General features: G+C 44.7%; 1 protein-coding gene and 1 pseudogene across 1 annotated transcript in view; both read right to left on the reverse strand.

Moving 5' to 3' along the window:
- Positions 1–1,054: 1,054 nt before the first annotated feature.
- On the reverse strand, positions 1,055–3,566 carry LOC115006958 (uncharacterized; annotated as a pseudogene).
- An 11,181-nt stretch (positions 3,567–14,747) lies between these two features.
- The window catches only part of LOC115006831 (interferon-induced protein 44-like), a 10,593-nt gene continuing 2,840 nt past the window's right edge, over positions 14,748–22,500 (reverse strand). Inside the window, exons 3-9 of the mRNA XM_029429377.1 lie at positions 20,125–20,648; positions 19,715–19,763; positions 19,377–19,572; positions 17,703–17,855; positions 17,417–17,588; positions 16,590–16,690; positions 14,748–16,135 (exon numbers count right to left, since the gene is read on the reverse strand). Of these exons, the coding sequence (XP_029285237.1) occupies positions 15,944–16,135; positions 16,590–16,690; positions 17,417–17,588; positions 17,703–17,855; positions 19,377–19,572; positions 19,715–19,763; positions 20,125–20,596 (1,335 nt within the window). The 5' untranslated portion in view covers positions 20,597–20,648 and the 3' untranslated portion in view covers positions 14,748–15,943. The remainder of the gene's footprint in view (positions 16,136–16,589; positions 16,691–17,416; positions 17,589–17,702; positions 17,856–19,376; positions 19,573–19,714; positions 19,764–20,124; positions 20,649–22,500) is intronic.

Consider the following 22,500-nt stretch of genomic DNA (forward strand, 5'->3'; position numbering starts at 1 on the left):
ACATTTTTTAGGAAGGCTCATTATGCAGTATGTCTTTGCTTACTGGCAATGTTATCCAACAAGTTTGCCATCACAAGAAACAGCTGACTGTGTATTTCTTGTCACACTCCCCTGCCCTATTTCTACACCGTCCTCTGTCAAACAAGGGTGAAAATACCAAAAAATAATCTAAGAAAAATAATTGGGGGTCATCCTCTCCTCATTGTGTGTGTAAAATAGTACTTTTGGTCATAATTTTAACATGCAATACTCATTTTATTTTGATGGTGATTACTGGAAGTTAAAGACACATTTTAGCTCATTTGACAGAAACGACTTAACTTTCGTTTTTCAACCCAATACACAATACTTCAGCATGACAACATTTCTTCAGTTTATAGAAACATAATACCAGTTAAAAAAATAATGTCATACTTACAGTAAAATCAGATAATGTATTATAATGTAAACATTTAATACATTACAACGAATCAGAAAGAACACTGAATATTTTGCAGCCGAGGGACACAATAAAAATAAGGATCGGCACACTGAGTTTCTGAAGCCAGAAACTGGAGGTGCCCGCATCAGTTTTTCCTACAGGATATCAGGAACTATAATGTCCTTGTTTCACCAGAACACGGATTAGTGGACAGTGTCATTCAACCAGGTGTCTTTACACTGATCAGGCAGAACAGAGGAAAAGAAAGAGGAGGTGGCGTCTGTTTAATGAAGAATAAAAGAGGAGAAAAAAAGCTTTTTATTTTTTTTTCGTAACGAGGAGACGATAGACAAGTTGTCAAGTCGAACGTTTACTTCCCAAGATGAACAGCGATACAGCGGCAGTAGTCAAGCCTCCAACCACAACAGTCATGACAGGTAAAACAATAACAACACCCCATTGCTCACTTCCGTTAACTCGTAACCTTTCCCAGAAAGCTCCTGGGTTACCTGTCTTAAAGGAGACGTGTCTCCTCTCATAATGTTCAATGAATGTCTGTGTCCCAAGTGGGTCACCACACAGGCCCCCCCAGAATTCATTAGAACTGAAACAAGAAACTACACAACCGAACAGTCAAAAGTGAAAGGGCCCACCCAACGGGGGGCGGAGTGGGCGTCCAAACCGACTGCGCTTCACAAGTGAAGGTGCAGGGATGGGGGACTTGACCCGTCCAACAGGGGCCAGTGCAGGGCTTGAGGTGCGCACTGGTGGGTGAGGGTCCCGGGGCCTGGCAGGGGGGCGACCACGCCGCGGGGGCACGGCCAACTCAACCGGCCTGTCCAGGTCCAAATGGGCAGGTTTGAGACGGTCCACCGAGACCCGCTCCGACTTCCCCCCCTTGTCCACCAAAAAGTTTTTCGGCCCTGCCTCCAGTACGCGAAAGGGGCCGTCATAGGGAGACTGCAAGGGAGTACAGTGGCCATCATGGCGTATAAAAACATAGGTGGCCGACTGAAGATCCTTGGGGACATAGGACGGAGGGAGGCAGTGGTGAGAAGTGGGGATAGGAGCAAAGTCACCAGCACTGTGCCGGAGCCCCGTTCGTTGTGATGTAGCAGACCAGGGAGCCGCAGCAACCGGGAGAAACTCACCCGGGACCCGAAGCGGCTGGCCGTAAACTAGCTCCGCAGACGAGGCATGGAGGTCCTCCTTGGGGGCAGAGCGGAGGCCGAGCATGACCCATGGGAGTCGGTCAACCCAGCCGCCGTCCGTGAGGCTGGCCCGCAGAGCGGTTTTCATGGAGCGATGAAACCGCTCGCAAAGCCCGTTGGCCTGTGGGTTGTATGCTGTGGTGCGGTGGAGTTTCACCCCCAGGCTCTCAGCGACAGCAGTCCAGAGCTCGGAGGTAAACTGGGGGCCTCTGTCAGAGGTGAGGTCCGATGGTGTTCCAAAACGGGCCACCCAGGATCCGACAAACGCCCGAGCCACGTCCGTGGACGTGGTTGATGACAGTGGAACCGCTTCTGGCCACCTGGTCGTCCTGTCCACCATAGTGAGGAGGTGAGTGAACCCCCGGGAGGGGGGCAGAGGGCCCACAAGGTCTACGTTCACGTGATCAAAACGCCTCTCGGGCACGAGAAACGGTGCCAAGGGGGCCTTTGTGTGACGGTGCACCTTGGAACGCTGGCACGCCACACAGGAGCTGACGTCATCAAACTCCACATCCTCTAACCGCAGCCCAGTGGTGGCTGTCCGGTAGGCCTGCACTTCCATGTCAGTGGCCTGGTCGGCAGCCATGCCAGCATAGTCAAGGCCTAAATGGACGGCCGCCACCACAGGTCGAGAGAGGCAGTCGGCGACCAAATTGTGCTTTCCGTATGTCCGTGGTGAACTCTGAAATAGCAGAGAGGTGGCGCTGTTGGCGGCCAGACCACGGCTCGGCGGACTTGGCCATAGCAAACGTCAGTGGCTTGTGGTCCACAAAGGCGGTGAAGCGTCGGCCCTCAAGCAGAAACCTGAAGTGCCGAATGGCGAGAAAGAGACCTAGGAGCTCCCGGTCGAAAGTGCTGTAATTCTTCTCGCTGTCACGTAGCTTGCGGCTGAAAAAAGCGAGTGGCTGCCAGGCACCACTCACCCACTGTTCGAACACTGCCCCCACTGCATAGTCGGAAGCGTCAGTTGTGAGGGCAATCGGGCCGTGGGAGACGGGTGGGCCAGTAAAGCAGCGCTGGCCAGCGCAGCCTTGGCGTCGTCAAAGGCTATGTCCCTATCAGGGGACCAGTCCACATCGGCGTTCTGCTTTTTACCCCGCAGCGCGTCGTACAGGGGCTGCATGAGGTGAGCTGCGCGGGGAATGAACCTATTATAAAAGTTCACCATGCCCAGGAACTCCTGCAGGGACTTAACGGTGCGGGGGCGTGGGAAACTGGCGACTGCATCCACCCTGGTGGGGAGTGGAACGGCTCCATCCTGCGAGACAAGGTGTCCGAGGAAGTTGATGGATGGCACACCAAACTGGCACTTTGCTGGGTTAACGATAAGCCCGTGAGCACTGAGCCACTCGAACAGCTGCCGGAGGTGTGTCAGGTGCTCCTCTGCACAGGCACTGGCTACGAGAATGTCGTCTAAATAAACAAACAAGAACGGCATTTCTCGCAGTACAGAGTCCATCAGCCTCTGGAATGTTTGTGCCCCCCTTGAGTCCGAAAGGCATCCGCAGGAACTCAAAGAGTCCAAACGGCGTAATGACTGCAGTCTTCGGTACGTCCTGTGGGTGGACCGGTACCTGGTGGTAGCCACGCACCAAGTCCACCTTGGAGAAGATGGTTGTTCACTCGAGGTGGGCGGAAAAATCTTGGATGTGTGGGACGGGGTACCGGTTGGGGGTCGTAATGTTATTCAGGCGGCGGAAATCTCCGCAGGGGCGCCAACTACCGTCAGCCTTCGTCACCATGTGCAAGGGAGAGGCCCACGGGCTGTCAGAGCGGCGCACGATGCCAAGGCGCTCCATGGCCATGAACTCCCCCTTGGCGATGGCGAGTTTAGCTGGGTCGAGGCGTCGAGCGCGTGCGTAGACCGGGGCGCCGTCCATGACGATATGGTGCTCTACTCCGTGCTTGGCAACCGCTGACGAAAACATAGGCATGGTGAGGTCCGGAAACTCTGCGAGGAGGCGTTGATACGAGTCTCCGGAGGCAAGCAAGCAAGCAAGGTAGTAACATAGTCCATTGTCCCGTTGGCGATGGGCAGCCTCTGCGGGAGCAGCGCGTGCGCAAAATTCTGCCGGCTGGCGAGAAAGATCCTGTCGGCCTCAGCAGCCAGCGCGCGATAGTCCTTAGTGAAGGAGAGTGGAGAGCTGGTGAGCGCGGTGCGCACAGGCGCAGGAGCAGAAAATACTGGCGAACTAGGCAGATGCATGGAGGATCGGGATGACTGGAGGCACCGATGGAGGGCCCATCTGAGGACGACCTAATAGTACTAGATAGATCCGACCTCCGTACGACCATAACAGGCTTATGAGCTGCTTACGAGCCTGTCGTGAAACACAAGCATATAAATAGTATGAAATTAAGATGACGTTAATATTGGCCTTTTTTCTGGATATTGCATATTGTGTACATGTCCTTACCACTCTTCTTTTATACATTTAGGTGTACATGTGAAACCTGTACAATTATGGAAGCAATTGAAGAGCTGCTGCTGCCAAGAAAAGGATGTCATGGAGGAACTCAATGAATATGAGGGACATGGTGTTATGCATAACCTGCATAACAGATCACCCAGGATTCCAATCAAATTGTCTGGCAGTTTGGGTGTTGCCGCCCCGCCTGCCAAAGGTATTTGAAGAGGGACAGACAACAAGCAGGTGATCAGCTAAGTAATGAGGAAGTTACTTGTGTGCACAAATGTGTAGAGCTCAGAAACTTTGATGTATTTATGGGAAGTCGAATGGTCACTCTGGCACAGCCACAGAATAAATAGATAAATAAGGTTGAAGCAATTACCATTGACATGTATTATCTTGTATTTTACAGAATGTATCGCTATGTGGCATACCGCCAGCTGGTGAGATCTTGTTGGGGAATACTTGGTAAGAACCATAGAATGCCATCATGTGCCATTCAAAAGATCTGTGCTACGTTTCCATCTGACAAGTATCCAGCACTTTATTGGAGTCAATAACAAAACACAATGTCAGTTCAGTGATTGAATCTGCTGCTATACAGCACAGCAGCATCCCTCTTGTTTGGTTCTTCACACCGAATGCTGAGTGGATCTGGGACTTCGAAAGGCTCCTCATCAACATTGTCTTGGCACAAAGCATTGAGTCTCGGTCAAGAGTTCAGTAACATACTGTGGCAGTGGGGTGTGGTTAGGGCGCCGGTTGCTGGGGAGAGACAGGAGTGTCCCAGCTGGAGCAGGTAATCAGTCACATAATAAATGCATGGTGATGGCCTGGTTCTGTTCTCTTGCAGTAGGCTGGGTCCCAGCAGCGATGTCGTTTGAAGCCACAGCCCAGCGGTGACACAGGACCACAGTGCACGAGAGCCGGAGAGCAGCGGAGCCGCGGAGCAGCCGAAGCACCTGTCTGTGACCACCACTTAAACGTGTCAATTAAAAGTCTGTTTGGTACACTATTTCGTCTCCGGTCATCATTCCCTCTACGGTGGACAGGTGTAGTCCACAAGTGGTGCCTGAACAGGGACATGACAGAGGAGGCAGCTGCGCAGAGCCCGCTAGGGCTGATCCTCCAGCGTCTGGTGGCCATGCACGAGGGCACCGCTGCCCTTCAGCAACAGCAGAGCCAGACGCTTGTAGATCTGGCGGCGTACCAGAAGGCGGACCGAGACCTCCTGCAGGGAATGCTCCGGTCATCGGCAGCCCCGGAGGGTGAGTCGGGAGGCGGGCCAGCCTAGCTCCCTCAGGTCGCAGTGCAGAAGATGACGGCGGAGGACGACCCGGAGGCCTTCCTGGACATTTTCGTGGGCACGGCAGAGGTGTGCGGCTGGCCGCAGACGGAGTGGGGGATACGACTGCTCCCCCTGCTTTCCGGGGAAGCCCAGCGGGCCGCCCATACCCTGCCCTGGAGGATCGGGATGACTGGAGGCACCGATAGAGGGCCCATCTGAGGATGACCTAGTAGTATTAGGTAGATCCGACCTCCGTACGACCATAACAGGCTTATGAGCCTGTCGTGAAACACAGGCATATAAATAGGAGCTGGTTGTAGTCGTATCTGGAGGCCGACTACAACCAGCTCCGGAGGGCAACCCTGGACCGGCTGGGCAGCACACCAGAAGGACATCGCCGCCGGCTCCGGAGCCTGCCCTTTGAGGACGCTGGCCGACCCTTCGCCTTCGCCCAGCAGCTCCTCGACTCGGCTAGGCGCTGGCTCCAGCCGGGAGTCAACTCCGTTGAGGACATCGTCGGGCAGGTGGCCCTGGAGCAATTCATCGCCGGACTCCCACTCTCCTCGGCGAACTGGGTCCAGTGTCACCGTCCGGCCAGCCTTGAAGCCGCTGTCAGACTCGCGGAGGACCACCTCTCCCTGCCCCGGCGGAGCCTGGGGGCCAAAGCCCGGGCCATCTATCCTCCGCAGCTCCGGCCCGTTCCAGCCCCGAGGAGGTTCCGGCCTGCCGCGGGGGGCGCTGGCCCCGGTCCTACATTTGGTATTGTCTATTTTGTGTTTATGTAATGGTAACTCTAAAGCAGACGTTAGCATGCTAACATATCATGAGATTTTCTTAAAAATGTGACAAAATGTCATTTCCACAACAGTCATTTCCATCACTTTGATTATTGTGATGGAAAAAACAATTTGAGTGTTATGGCTTATATCAGTGAAAATAATGTATATTAAATTAAATGTCAGTGGGGTAGCTGATAGAGTGAGGTCCAAAAATATATCTGCAATTACTATTCACCGACAAGAAACCACCAAAGACAATGAATCAGGGACTTTTCTGCGCTAAATAGTAAGTGCAATATTTGCAACTTGCTTGTAGGTTTCAGAACTTTACAGCAATTTTCTGTCATATGATTTTATCTGCTTAAAAGGTTAAAGTTTAGATGATGAAGTTCTTCCCTTAAAAATATATGTTTTTTTGTGTTGGGACAATAAAACTGAACATTGTTTAAAAATGTTTTTGTGACCTCTCATTTCCAACACGTGCAGTCATTTCCGTCACACAATGTCATCCCCATCACAACACATATTTTAACAAACAATGCATACAAATTGACATAATCACATTAAAAATGTTTTATAGTTTGGAAAATTGTGCAGTTATAAGTACTATTAATTAATAGTTTTTGAAAACACAAGGTATATTTAATCTTTTTTCTTTTAAAACAACTTTTTGTGGTGTGATGGAAATGATGATTTCCTCTGACTGTTAATAAAATCACAAAAATTGTATATTATATAAAGAAATTCAGCATAGCCACTAAACTGGAAGTTTTAATACACAGGATGTAGAAATATAAACATATTGAAACATTTCTCTAATTCAATTTCATTTTTCTAAAAGGTTCCAGACCAAAATGGTCCGTAGTTGAAGAATCACCCATAAATCGTTGCAAACTTGTATAATTGTCTCAATAAAATTCATTAAAAGAAAACAAGTGTTGCTCTTTAGTGTGCTTGCATACTTCCAATAGGAAACCAAAACTAACTCAATTGTATACATTGTAACTTTTTATTTTTAGCTTCCGTGGTGTATATATAGATTCATACGAAACCTTTCCAAAGGTTTGCCACACCTAGGCCAACATTATTACAGCCTGCTGCAACTAAATGTTTTTCCCACATCATCCCATTTTTAACATTTTTGGATGCCCATTTATTTTAGAATCATTTTTAAATCGTAAGCCTATTAATAAACATACATGGCACTGGATTAAATTGATCAACTGTTAGATATATTGGTTTAATCCTTCCTCCAGGGTGAAATTAAGAGGTGATCGAAGCCCGCCAGTATGGGGGTGGGGCGTTTATCCAAACGCACTCATCCGTTCAACTCGTGCAGTTTGGCATGTTTCGTTCTGTAATGACGGTCGAGATTATTTTTCATCACCGCAAGCTAACTAGACACACAAAACTTAGTCTACAACTACGCACACACTAGACGCACTGGCCTTTTACTTCCACAAAGAAATAATCGTTCGTCCATTTCTCCTGGAAAGTGCGACATTCTGCATCCAGCTTTCTGTTTCACACTCGCCATGCTGCGTTCACTGATGACCGTCTCGTTTAATATTGAAGTTTTTTTTACATGACTTGACCACGTGATGACACGTTCCGCTCGTGTTGTGTTAAGGACGCTGACTTTAGCCAGGAAAAAAGCCGAATTTATTCTATTGCAGTCTAGTTTTTTTTCTAGTGGATTTTTTTGCGTGCATTTATGAATTAGTTGAGGGCCGGATCAAATGGTCTCGCGGGTCGTATACGGGTCCGGACCCAGACGCCGACCTATTCGGACCCGGACCCGGATATTCTTTTCAGCTTTGCGCATTCACATTCGCTCCGCTCTGTATCTCGAAGGGCGGCGCTTCGCACACACCTACACACACACACAGAAGGGAGGAAAGGAGAGGAGTGAACTAGAGAATCACCGCACTCATTTTTACGGCACTGGTTTAGCGGTTCAGGAAACTCACAGACCAATTACATGCGAGTTAAGCCATCTCACGTGATGCTACGCAGCCAATCAAATCTGTGCATTCCAACCGGCAAACATTGCGACTCTGAAGTGAATACAGACAGATGACGGACAAAGGGGAGAAACACAGACTAAGAGACGAGTGAGCGGCAGACAGGGAGAGAAAAAATAACTACTCATGGCGCTCTCCAAGAAGAGAAAAGTCAACAGAGCTTTCAACCCAGAATGGACAGACTCATTCATGTTCATCCTTCCCACTGGAGCACAACACCAGCGTCTCATATGCTCAGAGACCGTGGTGCTCATTACAAGTGATGATGTGAAACACCACTATGAGGCAAAGCACAACGTTTTTGACCACACGTACCCACTCAAGTCTGAACTGAGGGCACAGAAAATAAGCACTCAGAACTCAATGTGATTTTGATTTGTGACAAAATAAAGCAAATAGGCCACCTGTCAGCATCATCAGCCACAGAGACCAGTTTAACCCAGGATGTGCTAGCCTGGGTTAAACTGTTAAGATGTGTTAAGATCTGTTAAGAGCCTGATTTATTCTAAAATTGGTTGAGACTGTTAAATCAAGATGTGAAACCGTTAAAGAAAAAGGGAAACTCAAGCTGCTGCTACACTATTTATTTTTTCTAAGATTAACAACTTTATTTTAAAATGCACAATTTTTCAAAAGCCATTTTATTTATTTTCTCAATTTTATTTTTAAATGCAGCCCGAGAAGAACATTATACATATCTACAGTATTATATATATATATATATCTGCATAGTTCAATTAATTAGTTAAGTGACAATAAATATTGTCTAAATGTTTTTGAATTTTACTTTCTTTATTAGATTTGACAGTCAGTGCAGACGTTGATACAGCTACTAGGCTACTTCAATATATATCACACTAATTCATAAAGCAAGTTAGACATTACGACCTTTGCTCGTGGAAATTTTCTCTAACTGGACCTCTTAGAATTTTAGTTGAATACCCCTGCTCTATATAATGTTCAACCTTACCTCCTTACCAGATAGTTGAGGATGATGCCCAGCTACAGTAGTTACTGTACAGATGCCAGGCAATTCTTTCAGAAGTGAAACTGAAAGTCAGCGGACTCAGTGGCCTTCAAAATATAGTTTGTCTCCAATTAAAGCTGTGTACTGTGTATGCAGAACATGTTAAACTAACTGGTGTGTTCTCCCTTTAGTTCTTCCTTTTAGTTTAAAGCAAATTCACCATGAACTCAGATATCAGTTTAGGAAACATTTTGGCAGACAATGAGCGTCATACATCGTATACATCTTATACTTTTTTGTGAGGCTTGTTCGTATGAGTGTTTGAAGTATTATGCCCAGAACCACTGGATGAGGAGGTGGCACTGGTCTGCTGATCTCTCCCAAATGGAGTTTTTCTCTTTACCCACTGCCAGACTTCACTCACTCATCTTTCAAATTTCATGCTGTCACTGTAACAAAGCCGGTTACATTAAACATTGTTGTTCTCTACCATCCTCCAGGTCCTTTGGGGGAGTTTTTGGAGGAATTGGACATTCTCCTGTCCAACATCCCTGAAAATGGCCCTCCGCTCGTACTTCTCGGTGACTTCAACATCCAGTCAGAGAAGTCAGACTTATTATCTCTCCTATCTTCTTTTGCTCTCTCCCTGTCTCCCTACCCTCCTACTCACAAAGCTGGCAACCACCTCAACCTCATTCACCAGAAACTGCTCGACCTCAAACCTCTCTGTAACCCCACTTCACATCTCTGATCACTTTCATATCCTACTCTCTCCCCCTCTGATCACTTTCATATCCTACTCTCTCCCCCTCTCCCAAACTAACAAACCTATCTCCTCGAAAACTGTACCCCTCCGCCGTAACCTCCGCTCCCTCTCTCCCTCTTCTCTTGCCTCAGCTGTCCTCTCAGCCCTTCCTTCTCCTGACTCCTTCTCACTCATGCTTGCCAACTCTGCCACAGATACTCTCCTCTCTACTCTGTCCTCCTCTCTGGACTCCCTCTGTCCTCTCACTCTGCAGCAGGTTTGCCAGACCCTTCCAGCTCCCTGGTTGGATGATTCTGTGCGTGCTAACAGAGCCATCCTACGGGGAGCTGAAAGAAAATGGCTGAAATCAAAACACCCTCACGACCTACTTACCTTTCAAACTCTTCTCTCCTCTTTCTCTTCTTCTATTTCAGAAGCGAAGAGCACTTTCTTCCAACAAAAAATTCAATCCTCTTTCTCCAATCCCAAAAAACCTTTCTCTATCTTCTCCACCCTCCTCGACCCTCCCAGTCCCCCACCTCCTTCTTCCCTCCTACCGTTCCAATTTGTAAAAAAGATAGATGACATACGCTCTTTATTTTCCGACTAACATCATTTGTTCACCATTCACATCACTTCCCCCCCACTCTTACTTCTTTCTCCACTCTCTCTTCGAATGAAGTTCTATCTCTCATTACCTCTGCCCGTCCTACCACCTGCCCTCTGGACCCTATCCCCTCACACCTTCTCCAGTCTATTGCTCCTGACCTCCTTCCTTTTATCACCCATCTCATCAACACCTCCTTAACATCTGGTTGCTTTCTTAACAATCTTAAGGAGACAACAGTGAACCCTCTCTTAAACAAACCGTCACTTGATCCTTCTGAAGTCAACAACTACAGACCTGTCTCTCTTCTCTATTTTCTTTCCAAAACACTTGAGCGTGCAGTCTTTAATCAACTCTCGTCTTACCTTCACCAGAACAACCTTCTTGATCCGCACCAATCTGGTTTCAAGGCGGGCCACTCAACTGAGACTGCCCTCCTCGCTGTCACTGAGGAACTCCACGCTGCTAGAGCAGCCTCCCTCTCATCTGTTGTCATCCTTCTGGACCTTTCTGCTGCGGTGAACCACCAGATCCTCTTCCACACCCTCCAAGAACTGGGAGTCTCAGGCTCTGCTCTCTCCCTGCTCGCATCCTACCTAAAGGATCGCACGTACAGGGTAACTTGGAGAGGGGCTCTGTCGGACCCCTGTCAACTCACCACCGGGGTACCTCAGGGCTCTGTCCTGGGGCATCTTCTCTTTTCACTGTACACCAACTCAATTGGCTCTGTCATTCACTCTCACGGTTTCTCCTACCACAGCTATGCAGATGACACTCAACTGATTCTGTCTTTTCCCAGATCTGAAACCCAGGTGGTGGCACGGACCTCGGTTTGTCTGGCTGATATCTCTCGGTGGATGGCCGCACATCACTTGGAACTCAACCTTGACAAGACCGAGCTCCTTTTCCTTCCAGGTAAGGGCTCTCCCATCCAAGACCTTATCATTAACATCGGCACCTCTGTTGTTTCCCCGACTCTGACTGCAAGGAATCTGGGTGTGACGCTGGACAACCAACTGTCCTTCAGTCCCAACATCGCTGCAACAACCCGCTCCTGCAGATGCACTCTGTACAATATCAGGAGGATACGTCCCCTACTGACTCAGAAGGCGACGCAGGTTTTTGTTCAGGCTCTTGTCATCTCACGCCTTGACTACTGCAACTCCCTCCTCGCTGGACTGCCTGCATGTGCCATTTGACCTCTACAGCTCATCCATAATGCAGCAGCCCGACTGGTCTTCAATCTACCCAAGTTCTCCCACACTACACCTCTTCTCCGCTCCCTTCACTGGCTACCAGTGGCGGCCCGAATCTGCTTCAAGACTATGGTGCTGGCCTACCGTGCTTTGAATGGATCAGCCCCTTCCTACATCCAGGCCATGGTTGAACCATACACCCCAGGGCGTTCACTTCGCTCTGCATCGACCAATCGGCTCGCCACTCCCTCACTACGAGTGGGACCCAGATTTCCCTCAAACAAAACCCACCTGTTTGCTATCCTGGCTCCAAAATGGTGGAACGACCTCCCCGTTGATGTCAGGACAGCAGACAGTCTTCACACCTTCCGTCGCAGACTGAAAACTCACCTGTTTCGACTGCACCTCGGCGAATGAAGAAAACAAAATAACTGTTCTTTGTATGTTGCACTTATATTGGTTTGGCTTATTTATAGCTAACAGTTGAATTTGTATTCTATTCTTTCTGTATGTTGCACTTCAAACTGGCTTATTTGAAGACAGTGTTCACTTATACGATTATACCTATTGTACTTACAAGATTCTTGCTGTTCGGAGTTGTATCTCCATGATTGTTGTGATATAAAGTAACAGGAGATGCTATTACAGGTCATTTAGCAGACACTCTTATCCAGAGCGACTTACATTGAACTAAGTACACGTCCAGTCTCCCTGGAGCAACTCAGGGTTAAGTACCTTGCTAAGGGGTACAATGGTGGCAGCCTGGTATTGAACTCCTGACCTTTTAGTGTTTTGCTTGGAAGGCGTACCACTGAACAATCTGATTCAGTAGTTTGTAGTTCCTAATTTTTGACAATTTTAATATTTAAAAATATTAAAATAAAGTCTAGACACATACTTCAGATAGTTAAAGACTGTAATTTGTTTTGCAATTTGTTTTACCACTCCAATCAAACTCATGGTTGGTACGGCTGGTCAAAAATAATCTCTCCAATACTCATGATATTTGTGAGTCATGTGACCTCACCTTGCTCTGTAATTAAGGACATTTTGTATTTTATGCTGCAAGCAGTCTGTACATTGTTGATGTATGTTAATATATACTATCCATACTATCGTTTCTGGAAAAATGTCATCTGCATGGGTCAGCAGAGCCACCTGGTGAACATCGAGCAGACACAGTAGCAAGCTTTTATTTGTTACGATACAGAGAAATAAATGACTGACAGTTACAATTTAAAACAGTGCTTTAGTTCAGTTTATCTCTAAAGAAGGTTTCAAAACCCAAAGTTGTGATCACATCAGTCCCTCTGCGATTCTAACCACAGCAAAATGCAACAAAAATAAACAAAGATCAGTGAAACCTCAAAGCAACATGGTGGATAAATGTGTGAATCAAAAAACAAATTCAAAACCATTAAAACAGCATCCAGATTAAGGCAGAAACTGAACGATTGACAGAAGTACAGTTCTTCGACTTTGGTTTCAAAAGTCAAAGCCCATTTTGTCTGCCATGGGACGCTCTGTGTGTGAAAATGTCTTTGTGTTTGACTGCTTGTTTGTCCTTTTCTTACCCAGGTCACTGACATGCTTTTGGAGCTGCCTGAAGGTGGTGCTGAGGCCTTTAGGGTAGGTCAGGATTTTAGAGGCGTCCACCACAAAGGCCACACAATGGATCTTGTCTTTCAGGCTTGGCCTCTTCACATAGCCCACAGTCTCAGACCTCACTGGCTGATCTGGGAGAAACTGGTAGAGAGAAATGAAAAGATTACATTATTTTAAAAAGAAAACCCATGTTATGTGTTAGCAATTATCACCAAACAGAAAGTATAGCTGAGGCTGATGGTGTTGCAGGTATTTTGTCACAAGTCAAATCAAAGTAATGTATTAAAAATAAAAATGTTTTCTGGTATGGTTCTAGATGAAATGAAAGTGAATCACCAAAGTTCTTTCAATTTATCTTGAGGGGGAATATAAACATCTGCACTGAGAAAAGCTGCTCACATAGGTATGTGCTTCTAAACATGCAAAACATCTGAGCGGCATGAAGGCGGGTTGAGGCATCGTTTCTGGGATGAAGCTTGGAAACTGCATCGCCCACAGAGTCATACTTTGCCTTGAGTGTGTCATTACACTGGAGGTCAATCAGTTCCATTTGGATGTTCACATGTGCGGTTTCCACGTCAACTGCAAACGGATTGCTGAGCAGTAACATTTTAATTTCTAAGCTGCAAATGCGCTCAGTTTATCAGCAAAATGTGCACACACAGCGGTGGACATGGTTCGTCAGTGTTTGGAAACACGTAGTGACCAAAGTTTCCTTGCTGCATCCAAGTCTCCCACAGGCAGCTCGGCTTGGAACGCTGTCACTACATCATACATGTCCGTGATCACACGGCCCTGAAGCTGGAGGTTTAACAGTGAGATGCTTGGTTATGTCGCACAAAATGACCAGCTCACATCACCATTTTTCGTCCCAGAGATCTGTGGTGTGTTTCCCTTAGTCCAAAAACTGGCAGGTTTCCTATCGCAACTCGAAATATCTATTCAGCACTTTCCCTCGACTCAGCCATCGCACCGCCACTTTCAGAATGCATCTCCTCAGTTAAGACTTAAAGTGGCTCTTATAACGTTTCCTGTCTGTGTTAAGGTGCTTATTACATGTTCCGTTTTCAGAGCTTTAAAACACAGCGCTTCCTGGTGTGTGATGCAGTGATACATTGTCAGCTCACCTGCACAGGTCTCCCGCTGCATCTTCTCCCGCATCCTGCCCACTAATCTGCTCTTTTCACCGCATCGCAGGCACTCCACCTGTCGTCAGTCCCGTCAGTTTGTCCCGGGGCAGTTTAATTTCTTATACATTTAGATACTTCTTAAAATATGTATTTCCCCGTGGTTATGCCATGCATTGATTTAATTACCAAAACCTGCGGGCCAGTTATGATAGACATATGATATTTTCTTGCGGGTCGGATATAATTGCCATGACACTGAAACGTGCACATAAATTGGATAGATAACATAAGCGTTTATTTTATTTAATAAAAAGAGCATCTGTTCAATGAAACACTGATAGCACTTTAGTTCTCAGAGACGTGTTATAGTTTCATTCAATTTTATTAAATATATGGCTGTCACGGTGGGGAAAAGGTGAGGACCCAAAACGCAGAGTGGCAGATGAGAATGATTTAACAAAAAGTGAGCTTTATTAAGACAAAGCGGACAACACAAAAGGTACAAAGCAAAAACAACAGAGGCATCAAGTTATCAGAATACAAAAAGTAAAAAGTAAACTGAAAAGACAAACCAGGATGACATGAGAAACACAGGGAGGTACTAGGAGGCACGAGGAACCGTCAACAAACAAGGGTGACACATGGATGACAAACTGACAAGGAACACTGGGACAGACAGGGTAATATCACACAGACACAAAGGAGTGAACGAGACACAGCTGGGAGAGAAAGGCAAAAACACAGGAGGACCAAATCAACAATCAAAGTGGGAGGGAAAAACACAAGGACAGGAAGTAAAACAAGACATGATACACAGGGGAGTGAACATTTAAAAAATAAAACAGGAAGTATTTACAAGATTGTGACAGGCTCTCAAGGAAATACATTAAAAATATTTCGCTTTTATGGCTCTCCCAGCCAAAAAGGTTCCCGACCCCTGGTTTATGTGATCGACTTCACACGTGGTGGGTGCATTGCTGAGGACCCACAGAAGTTCAGTGTGGAGTTCTTGAGGTCTAACGGACATTTTACAAGATAAAACATATTAGGGCATTATTGTGCTCCTGACACTGAAACAGAAGCCTGTTCCAATTTATTTTACAAGTGACTTGATTTGTTATTTGTATTCAACTGTTGCTCAGAGGTATCTGTGTCTCTTTCTTCCCTTTCTGTTTGAACCATTGAACAGCCTAATACATGCAAAATATAGAGCAGTGCTCTGAGCCATCCGACTACCCAATCAAGCTTTTGTGGCATTTTTGGACAGTACTATAGAAAGAAAGTTTCAGTTTAATCAGATTTGGTTTATAGATAATCAACTGCATAAAGTTTCTATAATTATGGAGTAATGTTGGAAGGCGGCGAAAATGTATAATAATAGAAAGGCCCCAAAGACACCTTGACTGGCAGTTGCATCTAAATAAAATCAAACAAAAACTAAATAAAAACAGTATCTGTTTTAAACTGTCCATAAAAAAATATGTAATATTTATCTGGTGAAACTACAAGGGTAGGTTTGTGGGAGCCATCTTGGACCTGACCTGAAGAACATTACAGTTTTATTTTATTTCTATGTTGTTCAATCGGTCACTGAGCTCATCAAAGTAACTATCAGCAGAGCGAAGCATCTGGATGATGGCGGTGAGTAGTAGGATGTCGCAGTTCGGGTCCAACTCAAACTCCTCGCTGTAGTTCTTCACCGGAACAACACAGGACATTGGCACACCGACCCGAATGCTGACCTCCTGCATCTGGATCACAAAAGATTGGAGATGAGGGTAGTTTATACTTTGACAAAACGAGACAAAGAATTGCATTAATTTAGGTTAAATCACATGTTTTTTCCCCATTTGATCTTAACGACAGTGAAAAAGTTGAACGTGTTTTGTATTTGTGTAGGTTATGACTGCCCATTATAATTCAACAAGAACTTTATTGGTGTATACCTGCGACTTTACTGCTTAAGTAGTATTCAATTAATAAAACACTGTTAGGAGAAAGTAAAATATAAAAAATAATGAGACAAAAACACAAGAGCAGAACTGAAAAAGACAACAAAAGCTAAATGAAATGAAAATGGGATGATTTAAATTGACTGTGTGTCTTATATTCTACCCTCAAGGCCAAAACTAAGTATCCAAAATGTAGGGCCAAAATGTACACTTTTTTCATCAGAATAAAATGACAATTTAAAGTTGATCTCACCATTTTCTTGATGTAGCCGCTTCTATAAATGTTCCTAATGTCCTGTGAAACCAGAGGGCACGCTTCATCCACTTTAGTCATCAGGACCAGCTGAGGAATCCCTGGAAACAAACAAACAAAACAATTTCTAAAAATAAAATAAAGTAAACTGAAGACACACGTTTCTACAAATTACATTTTGGAGCGGATCCGATTTACGGGGCGACTACACACACTTTTGCCCCAGGTTTGAAGCTGACCTACGGCCCTTTGCTGCACGTCATCCCCTCTCTCCCCCACTTGCCTGTCATTCTACGGCTGTTCTATCCCAAAAAGTAGTGTAAAAAAGAAAACATTGCTCGGGCATTTGTGCTGCATTCACATGCTGTCGGAATAATCTGAAAAATAACAACACTACTGGGAAAATTCATGTGAATGCTCAAGTTGGAACAACAACTCGAAAACAGCTCTTAACGTGTAGTTTAAACACTGAGCAATAAAATGCAACACATCTTCTTTGTAGCGTCCATGTTTCCACATTACCAGTTAAATCTCATAAACACACGATTAGGGAAATGTGATTATCTCAGGAGCATGTGATGCACCATTAGCCTTTGTGGAGGTTTGTGCATTCTAGTTTCTATAGTTACTATGCTACTATTTTATGGTTTGTGAATATTAACAACGTAGGTATCAATATGTGTATCATACATGTAGCATATATATGAATGTATACTGTTATACAGAACAAAATTAGTCTTATTTTGTATAGTTCATGATAATATTTTACTGTGGTATGAGGGATGCAGTTATAACACTAAAATGATGTGGGACTCATATACACTGACCCATTAAGTTGACCTTTCTGCGGATAGCTTCCAGCTTCTGCTCCAGCTTTGTGGGCATGATGGAGACTTTGCAGGCATCAATGACGTAGACCACGCAGTGGATCTTGTCCTTGAGCCCGGGAGACTTGCGGTAGCCGCTGGCCTCCGAAAGCAGAGGAGCTGAGGGGTTGAACTGAGTCATACAGGTGAACGAAAAGCTCAGTTTGAGTTACAGAACAAAACCACAACAAAATAAGTGCATCATCATGTGTTTTATTATCCTGCTGAATTTAACGACAAGCTGTACCTGATAACTGTCTAGCAGATGACCTTTGAGAATGCTGATGATGTCATCCATGTCAAGCCCCGCCCCCATGTTTTCCTCCAATCCCATGGTATCACACAAGGTGATTGGCAGAGATTTTCCTGCTTGTCCAGCTTTCACTGAGTAGGTGCGAAACTGTCAGGTAACAAGTAATGGATGGTGAAATCATTCATGACACAAATTGTAATTTGTAGACAACCAAAGACTCATTCAATCTGCCTTTTTGAAAAGGTTGCTGTCACTAGTGTCAGTAAATGCAGCTAGTAGTGCGGATTCTATTTAGTTCTCTCCTCTCTTTTCCTCCGCTCTGACTGTAGGTGTGTGCGCACGTGCATACGAAGCCCCGCCCTTCACAAAACGGAGCGAAGGAGAGCATGTGAAAGCGCAAAGTAGACACAGAGAAAAAAAAAAAACACCTTGAATTTCAGGGGCGCTGCGCTGATCCATCTGTGTTTGGGGCACTAATGTTAATCCGTGTAACGTTACGTTAGTTTGTTTATTGGACTAAATCCAAAATGGAAGAAACTAGAAAACCGCATATTTGTCTCATCTTCCCGGTGGCTGCGCAGCCAGGAGAGCAGTCCCCCAGGGGAGGAGAGAGGTCGGCCGAGCATTTACACATGTCCATGGCAGTTTATCCAATAGTTGTTGAGAATTTCACTGAAAACCACAGATGTGAACCGCATGATGGTGCTAGAGGAAAAGTCAACGTCTGGGCAACATCAACGTCGCTATAAAATTTAATGGCATTTTGTGTTAGGGCTGGGCGATAAGTCAATATGATAATTTATCGTCATTCAATGAAATCGTATCGTGATGAAATCATATATCAAGATATAGTGGTACACATTTGCGTCTAAATTCAATAACATACTAAATTAAATTGCTCAGAAAATCAAACTCAGAAACAATTGTCTTAATCTTATTACTCTGTATTTATGTGCATGCATGTCAACATTGATTTATTGAATCACCAGAAAATATGCTATATTAGGATTTATAAAAACGGACATGTCAAATCAAGCAATCTGATTGGTTCTTAGCCGTGGTATAATGAGCGTATATCACGGGTAGAATTGTAGTTACTTTCACAACAAGTCAGTATCCCTCCGCGTCTGAGAAAAAGCTACAACCGTTACAGCTGTTAAATTACATCCGTTAAGAAACAAACTTACAAAGCTTTACTATGGAGGAGTGGATCGATCAGTGCCTATCTCCAGAGAAAAAAGCCCCAAAAAGACGACATGCAGAGCTACGTGAAGAGCAGGTAGACCAAATGGAGAAAAAACGAAATGAACAGAACACCGTGAACACACCTCGCACTATGTTTTGTGCAGAAGGAAACGGAGGGACTATTTTATTTTGAACATCATTATTTAATAATAAAAACTATTTAAATTGGAGTGTGTATATTTCTTTCATATTGACACATTTGGTAACAGTTTTATAAAAGCAATAGCTCACTTCAGACCGTGCTATATGGTCATTATATCACAGTTATATCCGCTTCGCTTCGGGCCGAACCACGCCCCTTAACTGTGATATAATGACAATATACCACGGCCTGTCGTGAGCTATTGCTTAAATATATCGCTATCAAGATATGCAATAACCTTTTTTTTTGCACGGATTGTTGCAGCAGTAGCTAACACTAACCTGTGTGGTGAGGCTGGTGGTCGAGCAGCCAGCGCTGGCCTGGTTGCTGACGTGGCCTCTGAATACAGAGTTGATAGAATTGAAGAAGCTGGACTTTCCAGCTCCAACTGGTCCAATGAGCAGGACCCGAGCATGGGTCACAGAGCTAGCTGTGGATGTATAGACCTTAATACTTTCCATCATCTCTGTCCTCTTTCTGATGAAACAAGAGCAGTTTTAAAACATCCTCAATTATAATCTCATCAAGTCTTTTTGTATAGTATGACATGGTGCAGTATACTGTAACATTTAAAAAGAGGAGTACAGTAATAGCATTATATGATGGTGATCCGGCTTACTTATTTTCCCAGACCACCGGCCTCCATGGCTTCTCAAATTCTGGGATCGCTGTTGAAAAACAATATTATCTTATTTCATTAAAATATCATCCAGCCATTCAATTTAAATGTTGTTACATTGTAAACATTAACAACATTAATTGACAATAAACTCACTTTTAAAGTTATGATGGTGATCAGGTAATTAAATCTGAAAATAATCATCCCTCAGACAAGCCCCATTGAACAAAGGACAGGCAGCAAAGCAAGGACTGCATGGTATCGGTTATTCAAAGACAAAGTATCATTTTGAAAAACGTAAAAAGATAAATGCTTTTGTTTATAGGTTCCATGCCGTGTCAGGATTGACTTGTGCTTGATATAAGATTCAATCGGTTTGAAACATGCAATATTTGGTTGATTAAACTCACCTTCCACTTGATAGACTTCACACTCAGTCAGGTTGAGGTCGTTGTCATGCATTTCTACAGCATTGATGTTGTAAGAACTTCCTTGAATGCTAGAGACTAATGCTTTGTCTCCATAGACAAGACTCAACGAATCTCCAAAACATGGACCTGAGTTACGTACCATTCTAACTGCTTTAGCGGGAACGGTGACCGGATATTTGAGGAGTTTTTCTCCAATCAAGGTGAAAAGAAAGGCCTGGTCATCATGCACGTAGTTCCCAGACTTATTGAAAGGTTGTATGGTGTAGCCTCCAAACACATAACCGGAGACGTTATAGCCCACGGACACTGTGGGACAGCGGGTGTCACATCTTTGGTGGAAGGCTGCGCCGGTGAAACCATGGATGCTGGCCTTGTACAGCAGGTGGAGTTTGACACTTCCCAGCTGGGAGCAGATTGTTTTCTGCTGACTTGTGGTTAGCACGGAGTTCATGTTAGATGGTTGATGTGCTGAAGTTTCTGATGGACTGGATAATTTGAAGTGTCTGAAGAAAAATCAAAAACAGTTGCATGAAAAATAAATGTTGTTAAGCAGTTGAAGCAGTGCATCTTATTTGTAAATAATTGAACGATGGGATAAACTAAATTTAGCATGATTCAGGCTCGAAGTTGGGCAGCTTTCTCCAGTTAAATGTTCCTGGCACATTTAACTGATATACATCTATATTTAGGAAAACCAACAGACAGAAACACTATACTATATGCCAGGAGCTTCCATCCCAGGAGGCTCAGAGAGAATATGCCTTATGGCCAGTTCCAATGAGTTCGGAGAATTTGTGATCAGGAAAATTAGTTTGAGGCCAAATCTAAGTAAATGGTGTCACACTTTCAGGAACGGGGATATAGAGACACTGCCCTACAGAAAGCGTACACCTCTACTAAACACCAGGACAGACTAACTTTACTACAAAGAAATGTAGGATAATAAATAGGAATTTGAGAGGCTGGCAGAACACAAATATGCCATTCGCACAGGAAATGTAAACTACACCATGGCAAGACATTATCTGGACTTCCATAACAGTAACCCATCTACTTTACATTGGCATTGACCACATCCCATCTTCCATACCAAAAGGTGACAGACAAATGAAACTTAATCAACAGGAAGCTTTTTACAAATTACGGGCTAAACACCCAGGCCTAAAAGAGCTATATTTTACTGCTTTTTTGTAAACATGTATTAGTTTAAGTAAACAAATATTTGTTTTATGTTCTGTAACTATTGCCATCGTCTGTATTTACTATGTTGCACTGTAATTCAGCTTTTGGTGTATTTTGTGGGCCTAAATCTACAGTTTTTTTTATTTGCCTACACCCCCTCTAGATCACAGGGTCACAACACCTTTTCCAAGTGGAAGATTCCTTTTAGGTTGAATCACATTATAAAATGGCCACTTATTCCTTGTGATCTGTTTGACTCCCTGACGAATGTTTGAGGCCGAGACGTGTCTGAATTAGTTTTTAGTTCTAACGTGACTATACCATTAAAATAAAAGGCATATTAATTGAGAGTACCATATTTTTTGTGATTTTTGCATCTACAGTGCATCTGAAAAGTATTCATACCCCTTCACTTTTTCCACATTTTGTTATGTTACAGCCTTATTCCAAATGCATTAAATACATTTTTTTCTCTCAACATTCTACACACAATGCCGCATTTAAATGTATTAAAAATAAAATATCACATGTACATAAGTATTCACACCCTTTGCTGTGACACTTGAAATGAAGCTCAGGAGCATCCAATCTCTATTTATCATCGTTGAGATGTTCCTACACCTTGTTTGGAATCCACCTGTGGTAAATTGATTGGACATGATTTGTAAAGACACACAGCTTTCTATGTAAGCTCCCAAAGTTCATAATGTTTTTTTGTGAAAAAACCAAACCAGGAGGTCAAAGGAAGCCTGTGGAGCTCAGAGACAGGATTGTGTCGAGGCACAGAGCTGGGAAAGGCTACAAAAAAATGTCTGCTGCATTAAAGGTTCCCAAGAACACAGTGGCCTCCATCATTCTGACATGGAATAAGTTTGGAACAACTAAGACTCTTCCTAGAACTGGCTTCCCGTCCAAACTGAGCAATCGGGGAGAAGGGCCTTGGTAAGTGAGGTGACCAAGAACCCGATGGTCACTCTAACTGAGCTCCAGAGATCCTCTGGAGATGAGAGAACCTTCCAGAAGGACAACCATCACTACAGCACTCCATGGATCTGGGCTGTATGGCAGAGTGGCCAAACGGAAGCCACTGCTCTGTGCAAAACACACGAAAGCCGCTTGGAGGACTCTCAGACTGTGAGAAACAAGATTCTCTGGTCTGATGAAACTAAGATT

This window comes from Cottoperca gobio, chromosome 4, assembly GCF_900634415.1.
Source record: "Cottoperca gobio chromosome 4, fCotGob3.1, whole genome shotgun sequence".
In the NCBI taxonomy this organism is placed as follows: domain Eukaryota; kingdom Metazoa; phylum Chordata; class Actinopteri; order Perciformes; family Bovichtidae; genus Cottoperca; species Cottoperca gobio.